Source organism: Protopterus annectens, chromosome 2.part0, assembly GCF_019279795.1.
Source record: "Protopterus annectens isolate FY-2018-M chromosome 2.part0, PAN1.0, whole genome shotgun sequence".
Classification (NCBI taxonomy): Eukaryota; Metazoa; Chordata; order Ceratodontiformes; family Protopteridae; genus Protopterus; species Protopterus annectens.
In genome coordinates, this window is record NC_056728.1 from 1,746,588,449 (window position 1) to 1,746,611,644 (window position 23,196).

The window sequence follows — 23,196 nt, forward strand, 5'->3', positions numbered from 1 at the left end:
AGCTACACCACCTCCTTTTGTTTAGCGGTCTACTCTTAGTATGCCATAACCTGTAGGGAGTATTTGCTCACTGGTAATGTGAGGTTTTAGCCAGGTTTCTGTCAGGATGACTATATCTGGGGAGTATAAGTCTATGGTGGCATGGAGTTCATGGACTTTGTTGGATATACTTCTAATATTTAGGCTTAGTAGAAGGAAGTCACTTGGCTTTCTATTGGCTGTAATATGGGAGAAGTTGTGGTTTCTAGTCTGATTATGAGGATTGGGGTTAGAGATGGTAGGGCCAGGGTTGGGGTGGATGTCTCCACTTAGGGCTAGTTTTGATATGTATGAGATTATTAGTTTTCTCAGTTTTTGAATGTGTTTGTTTATAAGGGAAATTTTATGATTGTGCTCCGTGGATAATAGGTATGGTGGGAGGGTTACTATGTTAAGTTGTAGGGATGCTTTATGTTTGAGTAATATAGTTGGTAGAATATGTGGGGGGTGCATAGGGATGGTTCTTGAGCTGGTGGGAGTGGAGCTGAGTGTGGGTGAGACATGAGTGGTGGTGTGAGTAGTAGTACAGTGGTAGTGGTTGAGTGGGGGAATGATGGAGCTTTGGTAGGATGTAAGATATGCAAGTAGAGTGCATGCAGTGAGCATAGGAAAGGTATGCTTGTACATGTTAGTTGAGGAGGTGTGATAGTAGTGGGAAGATGGAGGAGGTAGTGTTGGGTTAGCGCTGTGTTTGGCTATTGGAAAGATGGGAGGGGTTTGAGTGCAATAAGGTGGGACCACTGGGGCAGGAGGGTAGAGACCCTGTTAGTTGCTCATATGAGGGGGCTGGAAACAATCATAAAGCAAAGACAAGTATGTGTTAAGAAACAATCACAGCTGACCTTATAGGATCATAGGATCACAGGAGATTACTAGGCTATCAATCCAGAGGTCATTTTAAGCCTAGCCATTTCATCCCAATGTAATACCATGGAAATGCTAGTCAATACCCAAAATTGTATTTAGTGATGACTGCCCATGTACAGGAGGGTTGTGGGCGCTATCCCCGGTAAGACTTTACAGTGCCCCATCCATTCGTCTAGGTTCTTCTTAAATAGTTTGATAGAGGTGCGCTGTTTCACATGAATTGGTAGCCTGTTCCAAGGATGTGGCAGTCAATGGAAGATAAATCTGTCTCTCCAGCATGTTCTATTTAAGTCGCAGGCCATATTTAGGTCCCTGGAATGGGTTGCCCTAGTCCAGTTTGATTTACTGATATGCAGCAAGTTCATTAGGTTTGGGTCTTGGATTGCTGTGTAGGCCAGGCATAAGTCTCCCCTAAGAAGTCTATATGATATGGAATAAAGTGACAGGGACTTTAGTCAGTCTGTGTAAGGCACGTGCTGGAGACCCTTGATCTTCTTTGTTAGAAACCTTTAAGGTCTCTCCAGTTGCTGCAGGTGCTTTGCAAGGTAAATGGCGAACAGGGAGTTGTACTCAATTATGAGCTGGACTAGTGCCAAGAACAGATCTTATGTCTATCAACACTCATTCTGTCCTTTTTCCTTTCTGTAATCCCTCATCTTCCAGTCAGCTCTTAGCACTGCCAGTAACATAATTAAACATTAATGTCATATCTCCACTTCTCATCAGCCTTTCTTCACTCCATTTATCCTACTGCTTCTGCAAAACTGCTACTCTATTCTGTTCATTAATATACCATTGAGATCCTTAGTACAACACTGCTTGTACTTTTATGATTATAGTAAAATAGGTTTATTTGCTTAGTTGATGTTTATTATAATTTGAGTGTGTTTAGTAATTTCTTTGGTGAGCTTTCATTGGATTTCTTTGCACTAAATAAAATCTCGGTAGCCTTACAGAAAGTGCTCTATTCAAGAGTAGAAATAAAGTTCAAATACTGTCTTAAATCACAGGAACAAAACTGTGACTTCCAAGCTTGAAGTAATGTTTTTATATATAATCTATGAATATCATCTCATAATGGATGCCATATCAGTGGATTTTTTTCACAGAGATTCCACTGAAAATTGGTCTTACTCAGTTGTATAACCCCAGAAAGCAAAACAGGCAAGTTATGTGATATAAAACTCTGACTAATTATTGCCTTTAATAGCAAAATGAAATAGATTATAGAATGTGAAAAATCAAAAACCTAAGACTGCTAAAACTAAAATAATTCAAGAAAAACATCTGTTTTGCTAGAGTTTAAATGGTGGTTTTGATTCCAGAAGACTCACTTGTCCACTATGTATAATGGATTCACTTTTGTCCACTATGTATAATGGATGTACTATCAGTCACTATATAGGCAACTTGTGCATTGCAGAGATAAAGTCATGGGTATGACTTCCACTATGAATAATGGTTTCATCATCAGCAACTGTGTGGGTTACTTATGCATTGCAGTGACCTCTATTATGTATAATGTATTTACTATCAGCCACTACATGGATCGCTTGTGCATTCTAGTGACCACCAGTATGTGTAATGGATTCACTATCAGCCACTATGGGGGTATTTATGCATTTCATTGAGCTCCACTATGTTGGACTGTGGTGGTGGTGCTGCGGTAGTGTTGTCACCTCATAGCAAGACGTTGTCCTGTTCGATTCTCAGCTAGAGGGTCTTCTGTGTGGAGGCATACGTGAATGGGGCATGCCTTCTTTGAAGGTTGTGCGTCAGGGCTGGTAACCCGGTACGTAAAAATCCACTACCAATCATTAGCGGACTGGAGTTCCGCTGTGGTGACCCCTAACCAGGAAAAGCCGAAAGACACAAACAAAGACACAAACAAATTGAGCTCCACTATGTTTAATGGATTTGATGATTTGATGGCTGCTATTCCTCAAATAATTCAGTTTTTGTGCACCACGGCACTGTAAAAATGTACTGCCAATCATTAGCGGACCAGAGTTCCGCTGTGGCGACCCCTAACTGGGAAAAGCCGAAAGAAAATAATTCAGTATGAATACATAAAAGTGAAAATAAACACAAAGCAGATGTTACCCCTACCAGAGCATCTACAGCTCCAGAAAAAATGCCCAACAGATCCTCAGCAAAATTGTTTTTTCACACACTTCAGAACTAAATAAGTCATACAAAACAGTGCTTGAACCTCTAATGTAGATGTTATTGTTGCTGCATAGCAATGCACATGGTAAGTATGGTGCATGTATTTGTACAGCCTAGTAAGAGCTTCTATACAGCACTGTGCACAGCATGTTAGGAGAGTGATTGTGGTCAGGTCATATGCCAGGATCAAGACAGGCTCTCTCAGCACCCCAGATGCATTGCCTGACAGACGCTGCATGCCTATAGCATAATCAGGGGTACTTTGGAGGTACAGGTTTCATCTGATGCAGCTGCTTTCTATGATTTTGTATGATTTTATATGCTCCTGCACTTTTTTAGAAATTTGCTTTATGATTATTTTCACTGACCAGATTATATCATAAATACCTCCACACAAAGTGCATTTCCAAAGCAGCAGAGAGTAGTACAAGCTACGTATGGTGTTGCAATACTTGGACTCACTGTTCACAAGTCACAAATGAACACGTGACACCTTACACCAAGAACAAATCCCCTAGTAGCTGATATGAGCCATTATGAATTCAAGCTGTAAATGATAAAATGATCTAAAATGGAAATTGAAATAAATACGCATGATAACTTATATTGTTCACTTTATTTTTGTCAGGAATGAAAGAATTTAAGTGATAAAAATCTAAGTCACTCTACTAAACAAATATTTCAAATAATGCAAACAGTACTTTTACATACAACTCTGTATTACTTTATAAGCCATTTTGGAGAGATACTTGGATACAGCTATAGCAATATCTAAACTAGCATGGAAATCTATGATGCTATTTAAACATATCTGTCTTCAAAGTTACATTTTCATGAAATTGTAGCTTCGTGGCAAAAGGCTATGGCAATTAATGCACACAATACACATAATTCAAACTTGTCATATAAAATAACGATATACTGTTTCTGAAGCAAAGAAACAAGTTTATTGAGCAAGCATGACAATCTCATAGTGGAGAACAAAAGGAACATGAAGGTAATAGATATAACATCAAATGATGCTTAAGAAAACAGGTTATCTATCTTCTACTTCAAAATAAACTGTATTTAATTAAATTACATATGTCCCTTATTTGATGACCTCAGGCTTTTATTCATGTCTTCTGTTTCTCTAGCAAGAAGTTCCTGAATTTTGGTTCCACTGATTTCAGATCCACACCTCCACTGTCCACATGGTAGGTTATATCTATGCCAATACATGGTTTGCGCCTTCATATCTTCTTTAGAGGTGCAATTTTAAAAGTACATAATTATATATTCCCAATATTTAACCTTCAAAGCACATACCATTAGAAACTAAAAAGAGTCAGACATACTAAATCATACAAAAGCAAAATGAATGGTAATAGAGTGACGCAGATACATTTGCTTAAATTCTGTGATTTCCTAATGGTATCATTATCACTATTTAGTTATTCTTCTTTAAATTATTCCTTTTTATTTCTTTGGTGCTGGCTTTATGGGTTGTTTTTCATCACTTGAGCAATCCAAGGTTGAAAATATGAAACTTTGGTATAAACACCAGGATACAGTACACTTGCACAGCCATTCCCCCAGGAAACTAGGCCCTCCAAAACATTATTGCAAACAAGTGGTCCTCCAGAGTCTCCCTAGAAAAAAGTGAGGAAAAAAACATAAATTTTCACAGCAGTGATGTGACATGTTATGATAGCCATACTCCGTTATCTCTGTTTTTTCTTCATAAATGTATAAATTAGTGTTGCACTACGGCAAGTTCAAGTGTAATATATTTCTGTAGATGTTGCTTAAAATATCAATACATAAAGCATTTCTCCTTAATGACTTTGAGTAAAGCCACTGTTTCGTGTTACTGTTTTCATTAGTAACCTATTTCATATGCATTCCTTCCTATGAAACTATTGCATTCTGTTGTTCTTGTCCTTTCTTTTCAGAGTTTGCATGGCAGCTGGTAACTATACCCCATTTCTGAGTTACTCATAGAAGTTGCTGTCTACAAAGTTCATTAGTGCTGTATCAGTGCTGAGTGTTGCTCCTGAAGCATAATGACTCCAACCCCAAAGAAGTATAAAAGTCTTTCCGAATCAGGGCAGACTTAAACTGAGAGCAACTCTAAATTCAGTAACACCTACATATCTTAGTAGGTATTAATGGCCTGAGATCACAAGAAGCTCTCACTTTGATACCATACTGGTAATGTATGCTTTTCTACCTCATCAGCTAGAACTTATTTTCCTCTCGTGTCCTTCCATAACATTCTCACCTTTCTAATAATCATCAACTCTCTCTCCATGTCCTTAATTTTCCCTCCTTCTCATTACTCCTCCTCATCCCATTATGCTACTCTGTTTTGGCAGCAAAATGCTCTGTTATTTCTCACCTGCATATATTATTATAGATTCAATGTATATCGATCTATCCTTCATCCCTTCCTCTTTAACATTTTCACCAACACCCTCTATACTTCCACAGAACAGGCCACCCTAATATAATATGCAGATGATTACACTCTAACTTGTACATCTGACAGCATGGCACACCTCCAAAAAATTACTCAGGAAGCTTTAACAGCCACTGAAACACGGCTTTGTAACTTACAACTCATGCTCAACCCCAAAAAGACTGAAATTACTACTTTTCCCCCAAGATCCCTCTCTCATGAAAAACAAAATTTAAAGTCCTCTCTCTTGATAATACAACCACTGAAGTCACTTTTCTTAGCAAACTATTATGGGTGATAGTGGATGATAATCTTACAATCGACCTGCATATAGAAAATTGCACAAGAAAAACGCATCAAAAATTTGGGATGCTTCACAGAGCCAAAAACTGTTTCAATGATGCAACTAAAACTACACTTGCCACTATTTATCTCCTCCCCACTCTTCTTTATGGTGCTCCCATCCTTACTAATCTCCAGGTTTCACAGAAATTAATACTTGAACAATGCTATATAACAAAGTTGCCAAATTTGCAGCACATGCCCCTTTCGGAACCCACCACTGTATTGTGCTGAAAAGTCTAAACTGGTTAGTATACCTCTCAACCTCTTAAAGCAAGAAATCTGGACAAAGCCATAAATAATGGGGGGACAAAGGCACAAAAATAGGGACACTTTTAAAGTATTGCTCTTGCAATCTTAGAAAATTGATAGAATAACAGATTTTGCATTATCATGAATTTTTTGAAAGGTATGAAGTCTGAAACTCAAATGTCTGTCATTATTTTCTGACTTCAGACCTCAATGATTTGCCAGAAAACCAGAATTTTAGAAGAAACAGATCAAAAATATAAGGCAAAAATCTGGACTTCTAAGAAAATGTGTATAGTTGAAAGGTATGTTAGTTAGTCTAAATTGGTTAGAACTCCAATAAGCAAGGCTACCCATCTCAACACCAGACTAACAAAACCAGTGTCTCACAGGGGTCCATTCTCGGCTCCTACTCTTCAACATCTTCATTAATAATCTACACATTGTCTGCCAACAGAGCACATAATCCAATATGCCGATAACTCCACCATCATTTCATGTTCTAACAACATACCAGACCTGTTGCAAAAAGCACAAAATGCCTTTACTTGAATAGAGTCATGGATAAACTACGCACAATTACTGCTCAACCCTAACAAAGCTAAACATTTACTTCTCACTCGTAAAGCATTCTCATCTGAATTTAAAATCTAATCCCAAAACAAGACTGAGATTGAAATTGTAGCAAGTGTTAAGCTACTTGGCATTACCATAAACAAGAAACTCACTTTCAACCAACACATACAAAATGCTATTAAAAAATCATTTCAAACTAGGGACACTTTGCAGACACAAAACCTTTATGGATTCAAGCACTAAAAGGACATTATCAAATTCCTATCTGATTCCCCCCCTACTCTATGGGGCTACCATTTTTACTAACCTACACATAACACTCAAAACCAAACTTCAGTCTTGTTATTCTAAAATAGCTCAATTTGCTACAGGCTCATCTTACTGCACCCACCACTGTGACGCTCTTAAAGAGCTAAGCTGGCTTGAATTCCCCCGCCATCTTGACTACCTACAACTTTCCATTGCAAAAAAATTATTATACAAACCTGATAACTGTCCGGCTTTAAAATCTATTCTGCATACTCACATTCCCACCAGAAATCTCTGCTCGGCTGACAAACAACTTATAAACATACGCAAACCCAAAACAAGAGCCAGTCACTGACTGTACTCCTACGCCATAGCTAAACTATAGAACAATTTACCTGGCAATATTACCAGTATCAATAATACCAAGAAGTTCAAGCTTACACTAAAAAACTACCTATTTAACGTATGGATCTGCCCATGCCCTACAACAAATATCTATCCCTCCACCTTCTTATTCCTCCTTCTCTCTCTCCACTTATCTTTTCTCTCTACCATCCTAATTCCCCTACTAACTTTTTACTCCTTTAACCCTCTCATATCTTTCCATCTCTCTCTACTTTTCCCTTCCCACTAACTCCTAACTTCGTAAGATAACATATTCAAAATCTCCCTAACAACTTATCCTTACATTTAAATATCACTTTTCTTCTATCCTTTAACTCCTTTCACTTCACTAGTTTTTCCTTATATTAACTCCTTCCTCTCTAAAACAAACAAATGTATGTGCTTTTCCTAGTGCCTGTTATCCAGCCTATATGTTATATGTTACAAAAATATATTAAGTGATGCTAATTTTTTTTTATCCAAAATGTTAATTTATATGTACTTTTTTCCTACATCCTATTGTACCTTATGTATCTAATTAATGTTATTTTTAATGTGATGTCATATGCTTCACTGCTATTGTTATTTTTTTTCTAATCACTGTTGAAGTTTTTCTCCCTGGGACTCTGCTGAAAATGGGTTTCTGACCTAGTTGGACTTTCCCAGTTACCAAATGTCAATAAATAATAAATAAATAAAATAGCTGCCACATCAACTAACATATACTTAACTTCTTACCACCTATAAAATTATCCAGCATCCATCTGCCTGTCCAGCACTAAAGAACATTCTATACAACTATGCTCCCAGTCGGACATTGCAAAGCAGTGATGAAAAACTCCTGTCTACAAACCTAGCAGATCTGCTGGGCATTCTCTGCATCATATAAGGCTGCTAAGGCCTAGAACTCCTTACCTGTATCCATCAGGTCTACATCCTCCCTCCCTACCATCTTTCAAAACCACTTTGAAAGACTTCCTAGCTAAAATCTGGCTATGTTCTTGTTCAAAACCAGGATAAACTATATCCCAAAATTTGAACAAGTATCTTTTCATTCATTCCTTATACCTCCTTACACTCCCTCCTTCACTTACGTCCTTACTGCTATCTAATTCTCTTCCCTGACTTTCTCTCTAAATATACCATAAGCCTGTTTTTCCCTCACTTCATATTGCAATTTCTATTTGTATTAGACTAACTTAGCTTTAATTTCTCTACAAACTGTCTAAAATGTCTCTAAATATTAAATTATTGTTATTTACCTTCTATCAATTTTTAACCAATGTTTTTATATTATTCCTACTACTCCCAGACAAAACTCCAGCACTGGCCAGTCTACTAGAACTACAAGCTAAAACTAGACAACTTTGCTCTAGCGACAAAAAAATAATCAAGACCAACAACACAGCAGGGGACTCCCTCTTCCCTAAATACATAGGCAAAATTTGGAACACCCTACCTACTGCTATTACCTCAGCAGGCTCAAAGATTACATTTAAAGGACTCCTGAAAGAACACCTAACACCCACATGGATATGCACATGTTACCCACCTGGCTGACCCCTCCCTACTATTGCCCTCTGACTTCAGCTTCATCACCTAAAGAATGCAACTTCTCTAGCTTCCTTCCAGTTCCACCTCTAATTCTAACCCCTTAGTCAATGCCCATATGTCACTGCTAGAATACTCTATCTATCCGTTAAACTTTACTTTTCTCTTAAACCTTTACTCTTACTCTATACTTGTTACTTACTCCTCCTGCTTTTCTTACTTAACCTATTATCCAGTTTCCCATGTCTGTCTCTTCTCCTGCTACTATACTCCCTACAATGTCTAATCTTTGCTCTCTTTGTTGCTATACTCTCTACTGTCGCTAACTTGCTCACAACTCAGCTGTACAAAGCAAAAAATGCACCCCCTACTAACAATGTTCACCCTTATGTAATGCCCCCACCTAAAACTGTAAAAGATGTGTCAGTCTATGTAGATATGTCAAATCTTAAGCTTGAATGCTATGTTACTAGTCAATATTAAGTTTGGTACTATCTATGTAAATTTGAATGCTTATATATACACTTTATATTTTGCTTAAAATTTAACTGTGGAGCTTTTCTCCCCGGGCCTCCACTGAAAATGGACATGCATCCAGACGGACTTTCCCAGTCAACAAATGCAAAATAATAAAATAAAATAAATAAATAAACTGCAGATGCTTTTGCTTTATTTTGAAGACTGTAAAATTATTGTTCTTAAAATGTTTTGTAATAATTTGGAACTTTTCTCCCTGGGCCTCCACTGAAAATGGGCTTTTACCCAGTCGGACTTTACCAGTAATTAAATGTCAATAAAAAAGAAAGAAATTTTGAATAACTATGTATTAGTTTACTTGACTTAGGCTATCCACTTCTGCAGTGTCTCTTGCTACTTGCAGGACATATTTTATTCTTGATCGCAATTTATCCTAGCAGTATTTCTGTAAATGTACCTCAATATATTTGTGTTTTTATCTATTGTGGGGGTTTTCTCCCCTTGTATATAATTTCTTATCAGCTACTGTAAAATTTTTAGTGTGTTTTTGTGAAGCCTTTCTCCTCAGCTCACTGTAAAATATTTAATCTGTTGTGGGGCTTTTCTCCCCGTTGTGTATAACTAATCATCAAATACTGATTAAATGTTTTTGAATCTGTTGTGGAGCTTTTCTCCCCAGGCCTTCACTGAAAATGGACCAGTGGCTCAATTGGACTTTCCCAATTATCAAGGGACAAATAAAATAAGATAAATAAACTGTTTTGGAATCTGGTCCTATAACTTAAATCTGTAGCATTTCTGCTTCAAAGTATATCCATTCAAAGGCATAATTTATATACACTGACCACTGCATACATCGAACAAAAAAAAGAAAAAAGAAAAAAAAGAAAGAAATACTGGAGTTCTTCCATACAGTCGCTAAAGACAATATCACTTAACTAGTTAACCCTTCATGACACAGCATATAACTTATTTTGTCATGATACCATACTGAAAAAGCACTTTCCCATACTGTTCTCCCTGCCACCAGTACCCTAGCTTTCCCTTGTTTTCATCTTAATTATCCATGATGTATGCCATCTGCCTTATCCTGACACTAGATTTTCATAAGGGCTTCTGTTTGCTGTGAACATGAGCCATGCCTAGCTCATCTAATCCCTAGTGCCAATCCCTCTTAGCTCCTCAAGAGCAGAGCAAAAACAAAAATAAAAAGCAAAAACATAATAAAACAAAACAAACAAAAAAGGACCTTTGGCTTTTACTATTGCAAGCTGATTGGTACAACATCCTACAGCCAGATCCATGTCCCATCAGCTCTTTGGTTGATGAGCCTGTTGATTTTATGGGACCTGAGAATGTGGAGAGGTGGAGACCAGGCCTGACAGTACTAGAAGAAAAAGGGAAAGAGGTCAGAAAAGTAGGGCAACAAATTCTGCAGTCTGTTAACCAGAGCAAGTGCATAACTAAGCTTGACATGAAGAGGCAAAGCCATGGAGAAGACCATAGATATACTGATAACTGTGACCCCAGACAGTTGTGTATGAGGCCTGTGGGAAATGATTCTCTTATGGAGAGCTCTCCTATGAAAGACAGGCACCAGAACAGAGAAGATTCGGGAGAAAATAGAAACCTGGGGGAGTGTAAGAGGGAAGGAGGAGGAAGAATGGGAGCTAAAAGAAAATGACATGAAGAGATACAGCAATGGGAGGAGAGAACAGGCATTTTTCCAGATGAGTAGTTACTTTCTTATGTTAAATTCCAAACCATTTAATGCATCCCTTATGCCAGTTTTTGACTATGACTTTTTTGTAACTGAAATATTTTAAAGTTTACTTTGCACTGCCTTCAGCACTGACTTCAGGTTGGGACTGAAATGTAACTTAGGATGATCTCACAATTGTTAAATACATAATCAGGACACAAGACTGCAGTGAAAAGGACAATATCAGGCATTAGGGAAGTGACTAGTGCAGTACTTCAGGGTCTCTGTCCTAGCTTTAAAACTATTCAGCATGTTTGTTCCAGACATATCTGAGGGAAAATATTGCATTGGCCAGTGATACAAAGAGAAGAGCGGCAGGGGGTGATGGGAATGAGTCTAGCAAGGAATTTGGAAGGAATGAAAAAGTGGGCAGAAAGGTAGCAGTTGAGGTTCAATGCAAACAAATGCAAAGTACTAAACTTAGGCTACAATAACCCTGGTGTGAAGCATCAACCAGAAGAAGTAGAACTGATGGCAGCAAAGCAGGAAATGGATCTTGGAGTTTTGATCACACCTGAGTTTGTCCACTGGGAGTAGAGTGGGAAAGCAGTGACAACAGCAAACAGAAAACTGAGGTGTATCTTCAGAGGATAGAATCCAGAGGCAAACAGGCAATGTTTCTACTCTGCAGGGCCTTAATTGAATTAGACCTGGCCAGAGTTCTACATGCAGATCTGGAGGCCATATAAGGAAAAGGGCATCAGGCTACTATATAAAATCCAGAGGGAAACTTCCATAAAAATCTGTGGTATGGAGGGGAAGGAATATAACCAGAAGCCACAGGAGCTAGAGCTCTTCTTATCTCAGAACAGTAGAGACGGGGGGGGGGTATAATTTTAGTGTAAAAGATGGTGAGAGGGAGACATGAAGGGGTCATTATAACCAGAAAGGATAGAAGGAGGAATGGGCACCAATAATACTTTGTAGGGACTAATTACTCCCTAAGTCTTCAAACATACCTTTTCATAGAAAGGTTTGTGGAACTATGGCATGGACTGCCTGAATGGGTGACAGAGACAGAGAGAGAGAAAGAGAACTCACAAAACCATTAAAGTTGTTGTAGAAGAGGTGGGAAAATGGGTTAAGGGACAGGATAGATATAGTGCCTCTTTTTGATAAGCAAATGTAATGTATTGAAAGGACAGACTAAACAGGTATATTGCTTTCTTTAGCTAAGCAAACATAACATAATATACACACTCATATGTTGTGTGCCCCTGTCTGCTGTCCTGAATTGTTAACCTATGAAGTATTTTCTCTTGCAGGTCTGAGAAAACGTGCATAACAACAGTAAATACCACATTATGGTGGACAACCAAATGTCTCTTCACTGCCCTCAGACTGCTTCTGTTTTATTATTATAATCCTAATTTTCAAGATCAGTTATTTTATAGCCAGTGTCGGAACATTGATTTGCTTTCCATGACTTTCTAAAATTTGCTTAACACTACAAAATTGTTGTGTAGCTTAACACAAATGTATAATTAGCATTGATTTCATGTACTTGTCACAGCTAATTTATTCAGGTACGACACACTAAGTAGTACTGAAAACAATCTTACAAACACAGCAGTAAAACATGCACTCTGCTCTGCCATGACAGAATACAGGACATGCAATGGAAGCAGCAAAGCAATATGCAATCTTATGGCTGGTTGCAATAAGGCAGATAAAAGCAGATATATACACATGAAGTCAGTAACACATGAGATGATTTATAGATTTGTCTACACACACACACACACACACACACACACACACACACACACACACACACACACACACACACACACACACACACACACACACACACACACACACACACACACACACACACACACACACACACACAGTAAACTTACATTTTGCTTTGCATTTGTTTATTTTTTTTTTAAACAGGAATTGTCAGCCGCTTTGATCACACTAATAGTATGTAGTTAGAGTTTAAGTGTGGGATTGTCAAACAGTGGGCTGAGGAGATTTCTCCATTTTCAAGCTGTTGTGGGATCTCAGAGTTAGTATATATTATTTGTGAGGATGTGGGGTACAGGGGGCCTTGAAATCTCGAAAACTCTTGTATCCTGCTTTTTACGTTGTTTTTAACAATACATGACAGCAATGATTTTATTTGATGAAATGCATCACAGCTATGAGTTTTTACAGCAACTGATGCTATAAATATAACTGGAACTAAATTGTAGGAAAAAGTTTTCCAGAGCAATGGGGGAATCAAACCAAGAAAACATTTTCCATAGTATTATTTCTTAGTCTAAGTACAGTGAACACTTGTGAACATTCATCTGTGTTTTGTTTGAAAGGCTGAGTCACTAGACCTAGCAAATGTCAGTTTAAATTCCTCTGACTTTTGTATGTGTGTTCACAGGTTGCTCATTTGCTGCAAAAGAGATCATTCAGTAAACTGGAACAGTAGTCAGGATACACCACGAGAAGTCCAAGATAGTCAATAAAATTCTTTTATTCCATAAAAACTGCAGAAGATAAGCGCTTTCCGTTAGCCAAGCACGCTTCTTCAGATCTACTAACACAAGTCTCTAATGCCCTTTTATACAATCTAAACTGTTCTTAATTATATCAATTAAGACCTCATTACATATTTAGTCAATCAGGTCTTTAAAGATATAGCACCATTCTCCTGTGCAAACATAGTGTCAATATACTTCAGAGTCCTTGCAAAATCTAAACAGTCTACAATTCACATTCCAACTTATGTTCCTATATACATTTAATCCTTGTCTCTCATTCAAAAGTTTTAATACATGTTATGCATTGCTTTTCTTTCATTTATTAATAGTTCGCATTCAAGTGCTTCACGTATCTGATTTCATGTTAATGCTCATATTGTGCTCTAAGAGAGCTCACATAAAACATGTATATAACAATATGAATAGTCAACATGTCTGTAAAAGTATATATATATAAAAATATATATGCACATAATCCAAGTCCTATCTATAAATTCTAACACTTGCTATGCATCATTATCTTAAAATACATAAAACTTGAGTGGTTTAAAAGATTTTGTCGCTATTTCTAGCTTCTTAGTTTACGTTTAACTAACAGTTTCAAAACTGCTCATGGTTAGGCAGATAAACGTTAAGAGTGTACACTGATGTTTTTTTCTGGACTACTCTGCTCAATAAACAATATTCTCTTAGAGTAGGTTTTCAAAAAACTTAAGATGCTTCTTCTTATGCATCTAATCACTATAACTTAAGTGAGAAACTTAATACTTACTACACATTATTTCTAGTTTATTTGTTATTTATATTCTATTAATTCAAGCATCAGATCTGTCTTAATGCTTGTATTAAACTCAGATTGAGTTTAAGTGAATTGTATGTATGAAAAAAAAAAAAAATGAAAACGTATTTATAAAATTTTTACGTATATAAAAAACTTTTGTATATAAAAAGCTTTGTATAAAGTGTATTCTATTAATTATAAAAGTATATATTCATGGTTTAAATATTCCTTAGAACTTCTGAGTAGACAATATATATTCAGCATGAAAACGCTTAAAACTCATTCTGTGTTTTTCTCTTCTCTATTTATATATATGTATGGAATTATGTATGATTATGCATAGAAATTATAGAGAAACACTTAAATATTCATTCAGAACTTCTCTGCATAATCAGTAGCCCCATAAAACTATTCCTATAACGGCTTATTGTATATATATGTGCAATAGAATAATCGTCGCAATTAGGAATGTTGGAATTGATGTTTAATACTATTCACTTAATTGTCTTAAATTCAGAATATATAAAATTACATATATTATGAAGTACAAGTTGGCATCAAAAAACTAGTTTTAAGTTTTTTGATGCCAACTTGTACTTCATAATATATGTAATCAATTCCAACATTCCTAATTGCGACGATTATTCTATTGCACATATATATACAATAAGCCGTTATAGGAATAGTTTTATGGGGCTACTGATTATGCAGAGAAGTTCTGAATGAATATTTAAGTGTTTCTCTATAATTTCTATGCATAATCATACATAATTCCATACATATATATAAATAGAGAAGAGAAAAACACAGAATGAGTTTTAAGCGTTTTCATGCTGAATATATATTGTCTACTCAGAAGTTCTAAGGAATATTTAAACCATGAATATATACTTTTATAATTAATAGAATACACTTTATACAAAGCTTTTTATATACAAAAGTTTTTTATATACGTAAAAATTTTATAAATACGTTTTCATTTTTTTTTTTTTTTTTTTTTTTTTTTTCATACATACAATTCACTTAAACTCAATCTGAGTTTAATACAAGCATTAAGACAGATCTGATGCTTGAAGTAATAGAATATAAATAACAAATAAACTAGAAATAATGTGTAGTAAGTATTAAGTTTCTCACTTAAGTTATAGTGATTAGATGCATAAGAAGAAGCATCTTAAGTGTTTTGAAAAACTACTCTAAGAGAATATTGTTTATTGAGCAGAGTAGTCCAGAAAAAAACATCAGTGTACACTCTTAACGTTTATCTGCCTAACCATGAGCAGTTTCGAAACTGTTAGTTAAACGTAAACTAAGAAGCTAGAAATAGCGACAAAATCTTTTAAACCACTCAAGTTTTATGTATTTTAAGATAATGATGCATAGCAAGTGTTAGAATTTATAGATAGGACTTGGATTATGTGCATATATATTTTTATATATATATACTTTTACAGACGTTGACTATTCATATTGTTATATACATGTTTTATGTGAGCTCTCTTAGAACACAATATGAGCATTAACATGAAATCAGATACGTGAAGCACTTGAATGCGAACTATTAATAAATGAAAGAAAAGCAATGCATAACATGTATTAAAACTTTTGAATGAGAGACAAGGATTAAATGTATATAGGAACATAAGTTAGAATGTGAATTGTAGACTGTTTAGATTTTGCAAGGACTCTGAAGTATATTGACACTATGTTTGCACAGGAGAATGGTGCTATATCTTTAAAGACCTGATTGACTAAATATGTAATGAGGTCTTAATTGATATAATTAAGAACAGTTTAGATTGTATAAAAGGGCATTAGAGACTTGTGTTAGTAGATCTGAAGAAGCGTGCGTTTAAGCACGTGAAAGCGCTTATCTTCTGCAGTTTTTATGGAATAAAAGAATTTTATTGACTATCTTGGACTTCTCGTGGTGTATCCTGACTACTGTTCCAGTTTACTGAATATATTTATACGCCTTGCAGCAGGATACTTTGGGAGAACAAGCGTTAATTTTGGAATTTGTTGCAAAAGAGATCATTCCGACTCAGCAAGACCCAGATGCCTGAACATACTGAGGGTTCCAGAGGGCATTCTTTGTTCATCAAATTAATAAATAAATGTAACAAATTTGTTAGCAAGACAGCCGCGGTGGTACAGCGATAGCATTGTTGCCTCACAGCAAGAGGTTCTCCTGTTCGATTCATGGCTGGAGTGCCTTCTGTGTGGAGTCTGCATGTCCTCCCTGTGGTCGAGTGGCCTCTGAAAGACATGCGTGAATGGGCGTGCCGTCACTGAAGGTTGGGCGTTGGGCTGGCAACTCGGCACCAAAAAAAAACAAATAAATCTACTGCCAATCAGTAGCGGACCGGAGTTCTGCTGTGGCGGCCCCTAACCACGAAAAGCCGAAAAGACAAACAACAACCAAATTTGTTAACAAGTTAAGCCCACTGGGTGCACAATTACTTTCCAGGGCTGACCCACAAGCAATGCCTGGTTAAGTGATTTGCAGGGAGTCATTCTGTAGGCAGATAAAGGCTGTGGAGATGAATATGTTGATATTATGGACGTATACCAAGCTGGTAAGGTAATTCAGTCCACATAATACATCTATATCTATGTGTATTATATAAACACGCTTACGCACACACACACAGACACACACACACACACACACACACACACACACACACACACACACACACACACACATATGCACACACACACACACACACATATAGATATATATATATATATATATATATATATATATATATATATAAAATCGTAACTCTCTTTCTATATATGTATAACTACATCTATCTATATATATGTATGCATGTAAACACCAAAGGTTAAAAAGGTTACACAGACAAACCTTTCATTAAAAACTCAATGAAAGACCAAGCTAAGCTAGAGTTTTCACTGTGTAATACCTTAGAACATACCAGTGTTTCAGATACATAGCTTCTGAATGGCTATACATTTTCAGTTTTTACTTTTTAAGGTTTTACTGGTGCATTCAGGACAGTAAAGCCAAACCACACTGGCTGTAGACATGCCATAGTTTGTTTTTTTCCTAAGGTCATCAGTATAGCATAGGTGAATTGTTTGGTGATGTGTTGGAAACACAGGGTTTAAGACCAAGACTGACACCCATAAACATTTAGGTGCCTGCAAAACATCCCAAATAACATCCATACTAAATAATAAAAAGGACTGTGAAGATTGGAGGAAGATGGGTGAAGGCTGCCAGCCTTGTCAAATAGAATTTGACACATAATTCTATCAATTCTATAAATAAATGTAAAATATAGGCTTGTGTTTTTAAATGAAAGAAAACACTGTAAAATGTGAAATTCAAGATTGTTGCAACACACGTTGCCATCTACTGTAAAGGAAACCAAGCCAAGCATTTCAAATGTGTCTTTTGAAGTTGAAAAGATCTTATGAATCTCTTTGATGTTTTACAAGTTGGCTCCAGTGAGTCTGGATGAAGGTTTCATGCCCATTGTTTTAAGGTTAAAGTTAAGGGCCAGAATTTACATGTGGAAAATGCTTTATTGCTCTGGTTTCTGCTAGAGTGTATATGTGAAATGCCTTTTATTGTTGTAGTCTCCTGAGTAGGTGTTAGCTTGCTAAATAATGCAAGTTGTGGCCTGGGAACTCCAGACTAAGTGTCAAAATTATGTAATTTGGGAGGACCTTAGAGAGCTGTTGGTTAGTGTTTGAAAACTATTGTTGAGTGAGATACTGGAAGCATTTTGATCTTGGATATCCAACCCAGCACTGCTTATGCTTTATGCATGTAAGTAGGATTATAGCACTGTGTTTTCTCTTAAGATTAGCTAAAGATTAGAAAGTTAGATTGTGTTTTTCTTTGACATCAGACCTGTCCTACTGTATTATTTTAAGTTTCTGTGTGATCTCTGAACTCTTAGATATCTCTGTGATGTAGTAGTATTATCCTGTGTTTTAATTATTTATTACTAAATATTTTAAAAACCTTTACCTGAGGCTGGTTTGTGTAGAGACGTAGGCTCTGGAGTACATTGCATATTTATAGAGGTTATCATAATAGGCCAGTCTAATAAGCCTTAGACTGAATGGTCACATTACCAATTGGATAATAATATTGCACAGTAATAATTGGACACCCTTTCAAGGGCCTTTGGGTAGCTGATAATTATATTAAGCTGGTGGTGGCAGTAATTACTACCGTATAGTCTGGGTAAAGGGGCACAGCTGGAGAATCTGTGTCAGCCTTTCCCAGGAGTGTCTGTGAAGTTGTATAAATACTTATCTCAAAGTGTGGGTGTGTGTCAGCTACCTGGGCAGGGACACAAAGCACTGGTTGGACAGAGAAGGTACTGGACATTAGCTTGCAAGCTAGGCTGAGATCTGGACCTATAGCTGTGCCAGTGGGGGGGGGGGAGTCTTATTGGGGACCTGGAGAGAAAGGGAGCAACCAGCCCCAGACTGACTGTAATCTTTGTGTGCACTTAAGGGAAATTGTACTTTACTGTGTATTAGTTATCCTTTCCTCTTCTAGGAGACAACCACTCAGGAGTTGGTGGTGAGGATTGAGACTCCTTCATTGCTGGGCCAGGGCACGGGCGTCACATATTGGTGGCAGTGGTTGGGATATCCTATCGCATATTGGTGGCAGTGGTTGGGATATCCTATCACATATTGGTCTGCTGTGGTGGGATCTACATCACATATTGATTAGTTGACAAACACTAATTGGCTTGTAGTGGTGTGGGTAGAGTGAATTCCTGTAGCTTATGTACAGTGATCTCTAAAAGTGTTTTGTATTCTAAAACAGCTACGCAGTGTATACTCAGAGTTCAGATCACAATTGTTTTATTTCTTTTGTTAGCTTAGTGTTAGTCAGGGTGAGCAGGAAGCATGTCAGCAGAGGAGTATGGAAAGCTGACAAGGAGCCACCTGGTGGAGATGTGCCAGGCTAGGGGACTGGTGCATGGAAACCTGACTAAGGCAGGCCTGATTGCAGCCTTGGTTACAGCTGCATCAGCAAACAGCAGCCTGGAGGACAATCAGACTGACAGTGGAAATACAATATCCTCAGAGAATGGACAGCTCAACCTTTCTGCAGTGGTCTTAAAAATCCAGCTGTAGCTAAAGAGACTTGAGTTGGAGGCCAGGCGTATGGAACTAGAAGCAGCTGAGAAAACGAGGAGTCTACAAGCTGAGGAAAATGAATGGCAGAGGAGGCATGACAGGGAAATGCTGACTCTTTGCCAGAGTCATGGAGGTAATGGGGAAAGGAGTAATCGGACCGCAGAAGCACAAAAGGTCAGTAAATTTCTTCCACAGTTTAAAGAGGGGGATAATTTTGATATCTTCATTCATATGTCTGAGCGGGTATGTAAACAGTATGAAGTTGACCAAGGGCTCTAAATACAGTTCCTGACCCCCTTACTCCATGGTAAAGCTGTAACTTCTTTAGCAAAAATGCATGACACTGACTGTTTTGATTATACTGCTGTAAAAAGACACTTGTTGGAATGTTTTAAGCTAACACCTGAAATGTATAGGAAAAAGTTTCGTGAGCATAGACGCAAGGCAGATGAAAATGTATGTGAATATGTTGCTGAACTGAGCACTTATTTTCATAGCTGGGTGAGTGGATGTCAGGTTGCCACTTTTGAAGGGCTGGCAGACCTTTTGGTGAGGGAACAAGCCCTTAGCACTTTGCCTGAGGACATGAGGATCTGGTTAGCTGATAGACAGTGTGCTACTTCAGAGAAGTTGGGGAAGAAGGGAGCCCTATAACTAGCAAGCAGGGCAGCCCTGCACAGGAAAGGGACCCCGAGTACTGCTCATGGGACTAAAGAACCCATGGTGGGCAGCACAGACTGCCCCAACAGAATCAACCAGTAGCAGTTGAAGCAACTAGTCCAGGAATATGTCCAGGAGCTAGGGTTAAATGTTTTGAATGCAACCAGTGGGGCCATGTGGTATACAGGTGTCCATGGAGGCAAGGTGGGGATCCAAAGGTGAGGGAGCCAGTAAGTGGGAAAGACAAAATGCCAACAGTGGGTTGTCTTGAGACAACAGGGGTATGGAACTACCATCCTGCAGATGTCCTGAGAGGGAAGGATTTGGATGAGGAAGTACTATGTACTTATGCAGTTACATGCATTGAGGCTAGGAGACATGCATGTGGGTCTGGTAGCATGGGGGAGACCCAGACAGACTGCATACTTGCAGCCAGGACTGCTGAGGTGGTTACTTCAGGGAGTGAGCTACGCTGTAGCAGTGAGACTGAATGTGAGCCACAGCTGCTTGTGGGTACTGATGGTCCCTTGGACAGAGTGACTGCAAAGGCAGAGGTGAGTAGTAGTACCCAGGCTGACAGTGAGGCACCGCTGTCAGAGGATACAAGACTTCCTGTGGAAGGGGAGCTGGGAAAGGTTGCAAGGAGAGAGTTGAGACAGACTCAGCTCTCAGACCCTACATTGCAAGGCCTGAGGCAGGTAGCTAGGGAGGCACCTGATTCTCAAGGGAAGGGGGAATCTGTATACTGGAACAAAGGGTTACTATACAGAGAGTGGACCCCTGAGGGAGGGCTAGAAGGTGAGAGAGTACAGCAGTTGGTAGTGACTGGAGCTTACCATCTGGCACTTCTTGCCATAGCCCATGATATTCCCTTTGTAGATCATATGGGCATAAAATGTACAAAGAGGCATATTATGCAAAACTTCTATTGGCCTGGAAATTCCAGAGATGTAACAAGGTACTGCAGGACCTGTGAGCAGTGTCAAAAGGTAGGCAAGCAGGAGACAAGAAGAGAGCTCCTTTGATGCCTTTGCCTGTGATTGAGGAGCCATTTCAGAGGGTAGCTATGGATATTGTGGGTCCTCTGAGTACCCCAAATTCCACAGAGAAAAAGTATATCCTAGTGACTGTAGATTATGTTACACGATACCCTGAGGCAGTTGCTTTGTCCTCCATTGAGGCCGAGAAGGTGGAAAATGCTTTACTACAGATTTTCAGCAGGGTAGGGTTCCCAAAGGAAATACTGTCTGACAGAGGTGCCAATTTTATGTCAGACCTGCTAGCTTGTCTGTGGAAGTCCTGTGGGGTGAAGCACATGAAGACCACCCCCTACCATCCCCAGACTAACGGTCTTGTTGAGAGGTTAAACTCTACAATCAAGCTCATGTTACAGACATTTGCAGATCAGTTTAAGAGGGAGTGGGACAAATATTTGCCCCATCTGTTGTTTGCTTACAGAGAGGTTCCCCAGGAATCCACAGGTTTTTCACCCTTTGAGTTGCTGTAGGGGCATAGGGTGAGGGGACCTCTAGATTTAATTTGAGATGAGTGGGAAGGTGAGTGTGAGTCTCACAAGGAGTCTGTTGTGGCATATGTCCTGAACATCAGGAAAAGGCTCAGGGAACTCATAGGCCTGGCCGAGGAGAACCTGGCAGAAGCCCAACAACAGAAAAAGGTGTGGTATGACAGGAATGCTTGAGCTATAGAATATGCTGTGGGGCAGCAGGTAATGATTCTCATTCCTGTCAGACACAAAAAGCTGCAAGCAGCTTGGGAGGGACCCTACAAGGTGGTAAGAAAAGAAAGTGATGTTAACTACATGGTGAAAGTGCTAGGCAGATGGCAGGGGCACAAATTGTACCATGTTAACATGATGAAACCTTACCATGATAGGAAGGCTCTTGTGCTGAGCATTTGCAGTGGATTGCAGGAGGAGTCTGAGGGAGATCTTGTGACTGATCTCCTCAGTGAGGCTTGGGCTGACACCTCAGTGGAAGGGGTAGCAATGTCCCAGCAGCTATCTCCTACCCAGGTTCGAGAAATCCAAGCAGTGTTGCAGGTGTTTGGGGGCATGTTCACCAAGAAACCATGGAGCACTCACCTGGTACAGCACCAGGTGGATACAGGACCCCAAAGGCCTATCAGGCAGGCCCCTTATAGGGTGCCTGAAAGAGTCAAACAGACTCTGAGGGAAGAGGCACAGGAGTTGTTGGAACTAGGGGTGATTCAGGAGTCCAACAGTCCCTGGGCCTCCCCAGTGGTACTGGTGCCAAAGAAGGATGGCAGCACCAGGTTCTGTGTGGATCACAGGAAATTAAATAGTCACACAGAGTCAGATGCTTACCCCATGCCTAAGACAGATGAGGCCCTATAGCAGCCTGGTGGGGCTAAGTATCTTACAACCATTGATCTTACCAAGGGTTACTGGCAGGTGCCTTTGACTCCCAGTGCTAGAGAGAAGTCAGCCTTTGTGACTCCTTTTGGCTTGTATGAATTCACAAAGATGCCCTTTGGGATGAAGAATGCCCCAGCAACTTTCCAGAGGATGGTAAATCATATATTAGCAGGAGCAGGAGGGTTTGCCCTTGCTTACATGGATGATATTGCTATCTACAGCCATTCCTGGCAAGACCACCTTCAGCATGTCAGGGAGGTGCTGGGCAGACTACAGAGGGCAGGGTTGACCATTAAACTGAGCAAATGTCAGTTGGGTGTGGCAGATATCTCCTACCTAGGACATAGAGTTAGGAGTGGTAAGATAAGGCCAGAACCTGCCAAAGTGGAATCCATTCAGGCATGGCCTGCACCTGTTACCAAAAGGCAGGTGAGGGCATTCTTAGGGACAGCAGGGTACTACAGAAAGTTTGTTCCCAATTATAGTACCATAGCTGCTCCCCTCACTGACCTGACAAGGAAGAACAGGCCAGATAAGGTAGTGTGGACCCCAGCATGTGAGCAGGCATTTCAGAAGCTTAAGGAAGCTTTGGGAGACCCCCCTGTGTGAGCCAGTCCAGACTATAGCAAA

The 23,196-nt window shown here is 38.8% G+C and overlaps 1 protein-coding gene across 1 annotated transcript in view; it reads right to left on the reverse strand.

The window, feature by feature from the left end:
- Nucleotides 1-3,706: 3,706 nt before the first annotated feature.
- LOC122793601 (trypsin-3-like) overlaps nucleotides 3,707-23,196 on the reverse strand; it is a 234,833-nt gene continuing 215,343 nt past the window's right edge. Inside the window, exon 5 of the mRNA XM_044061773.1 lies at nucleotides 3,707-4,706. Coding sequence (XP_043917708.1) covers nucleotides 4,554-4,706 — 153 coding nt within the window. The 3' untranslated portion in view covers nucleotides 3,707-4,553. The remainder of the gene's footprint in view (nucleotides 4,707-23,196) is intronic.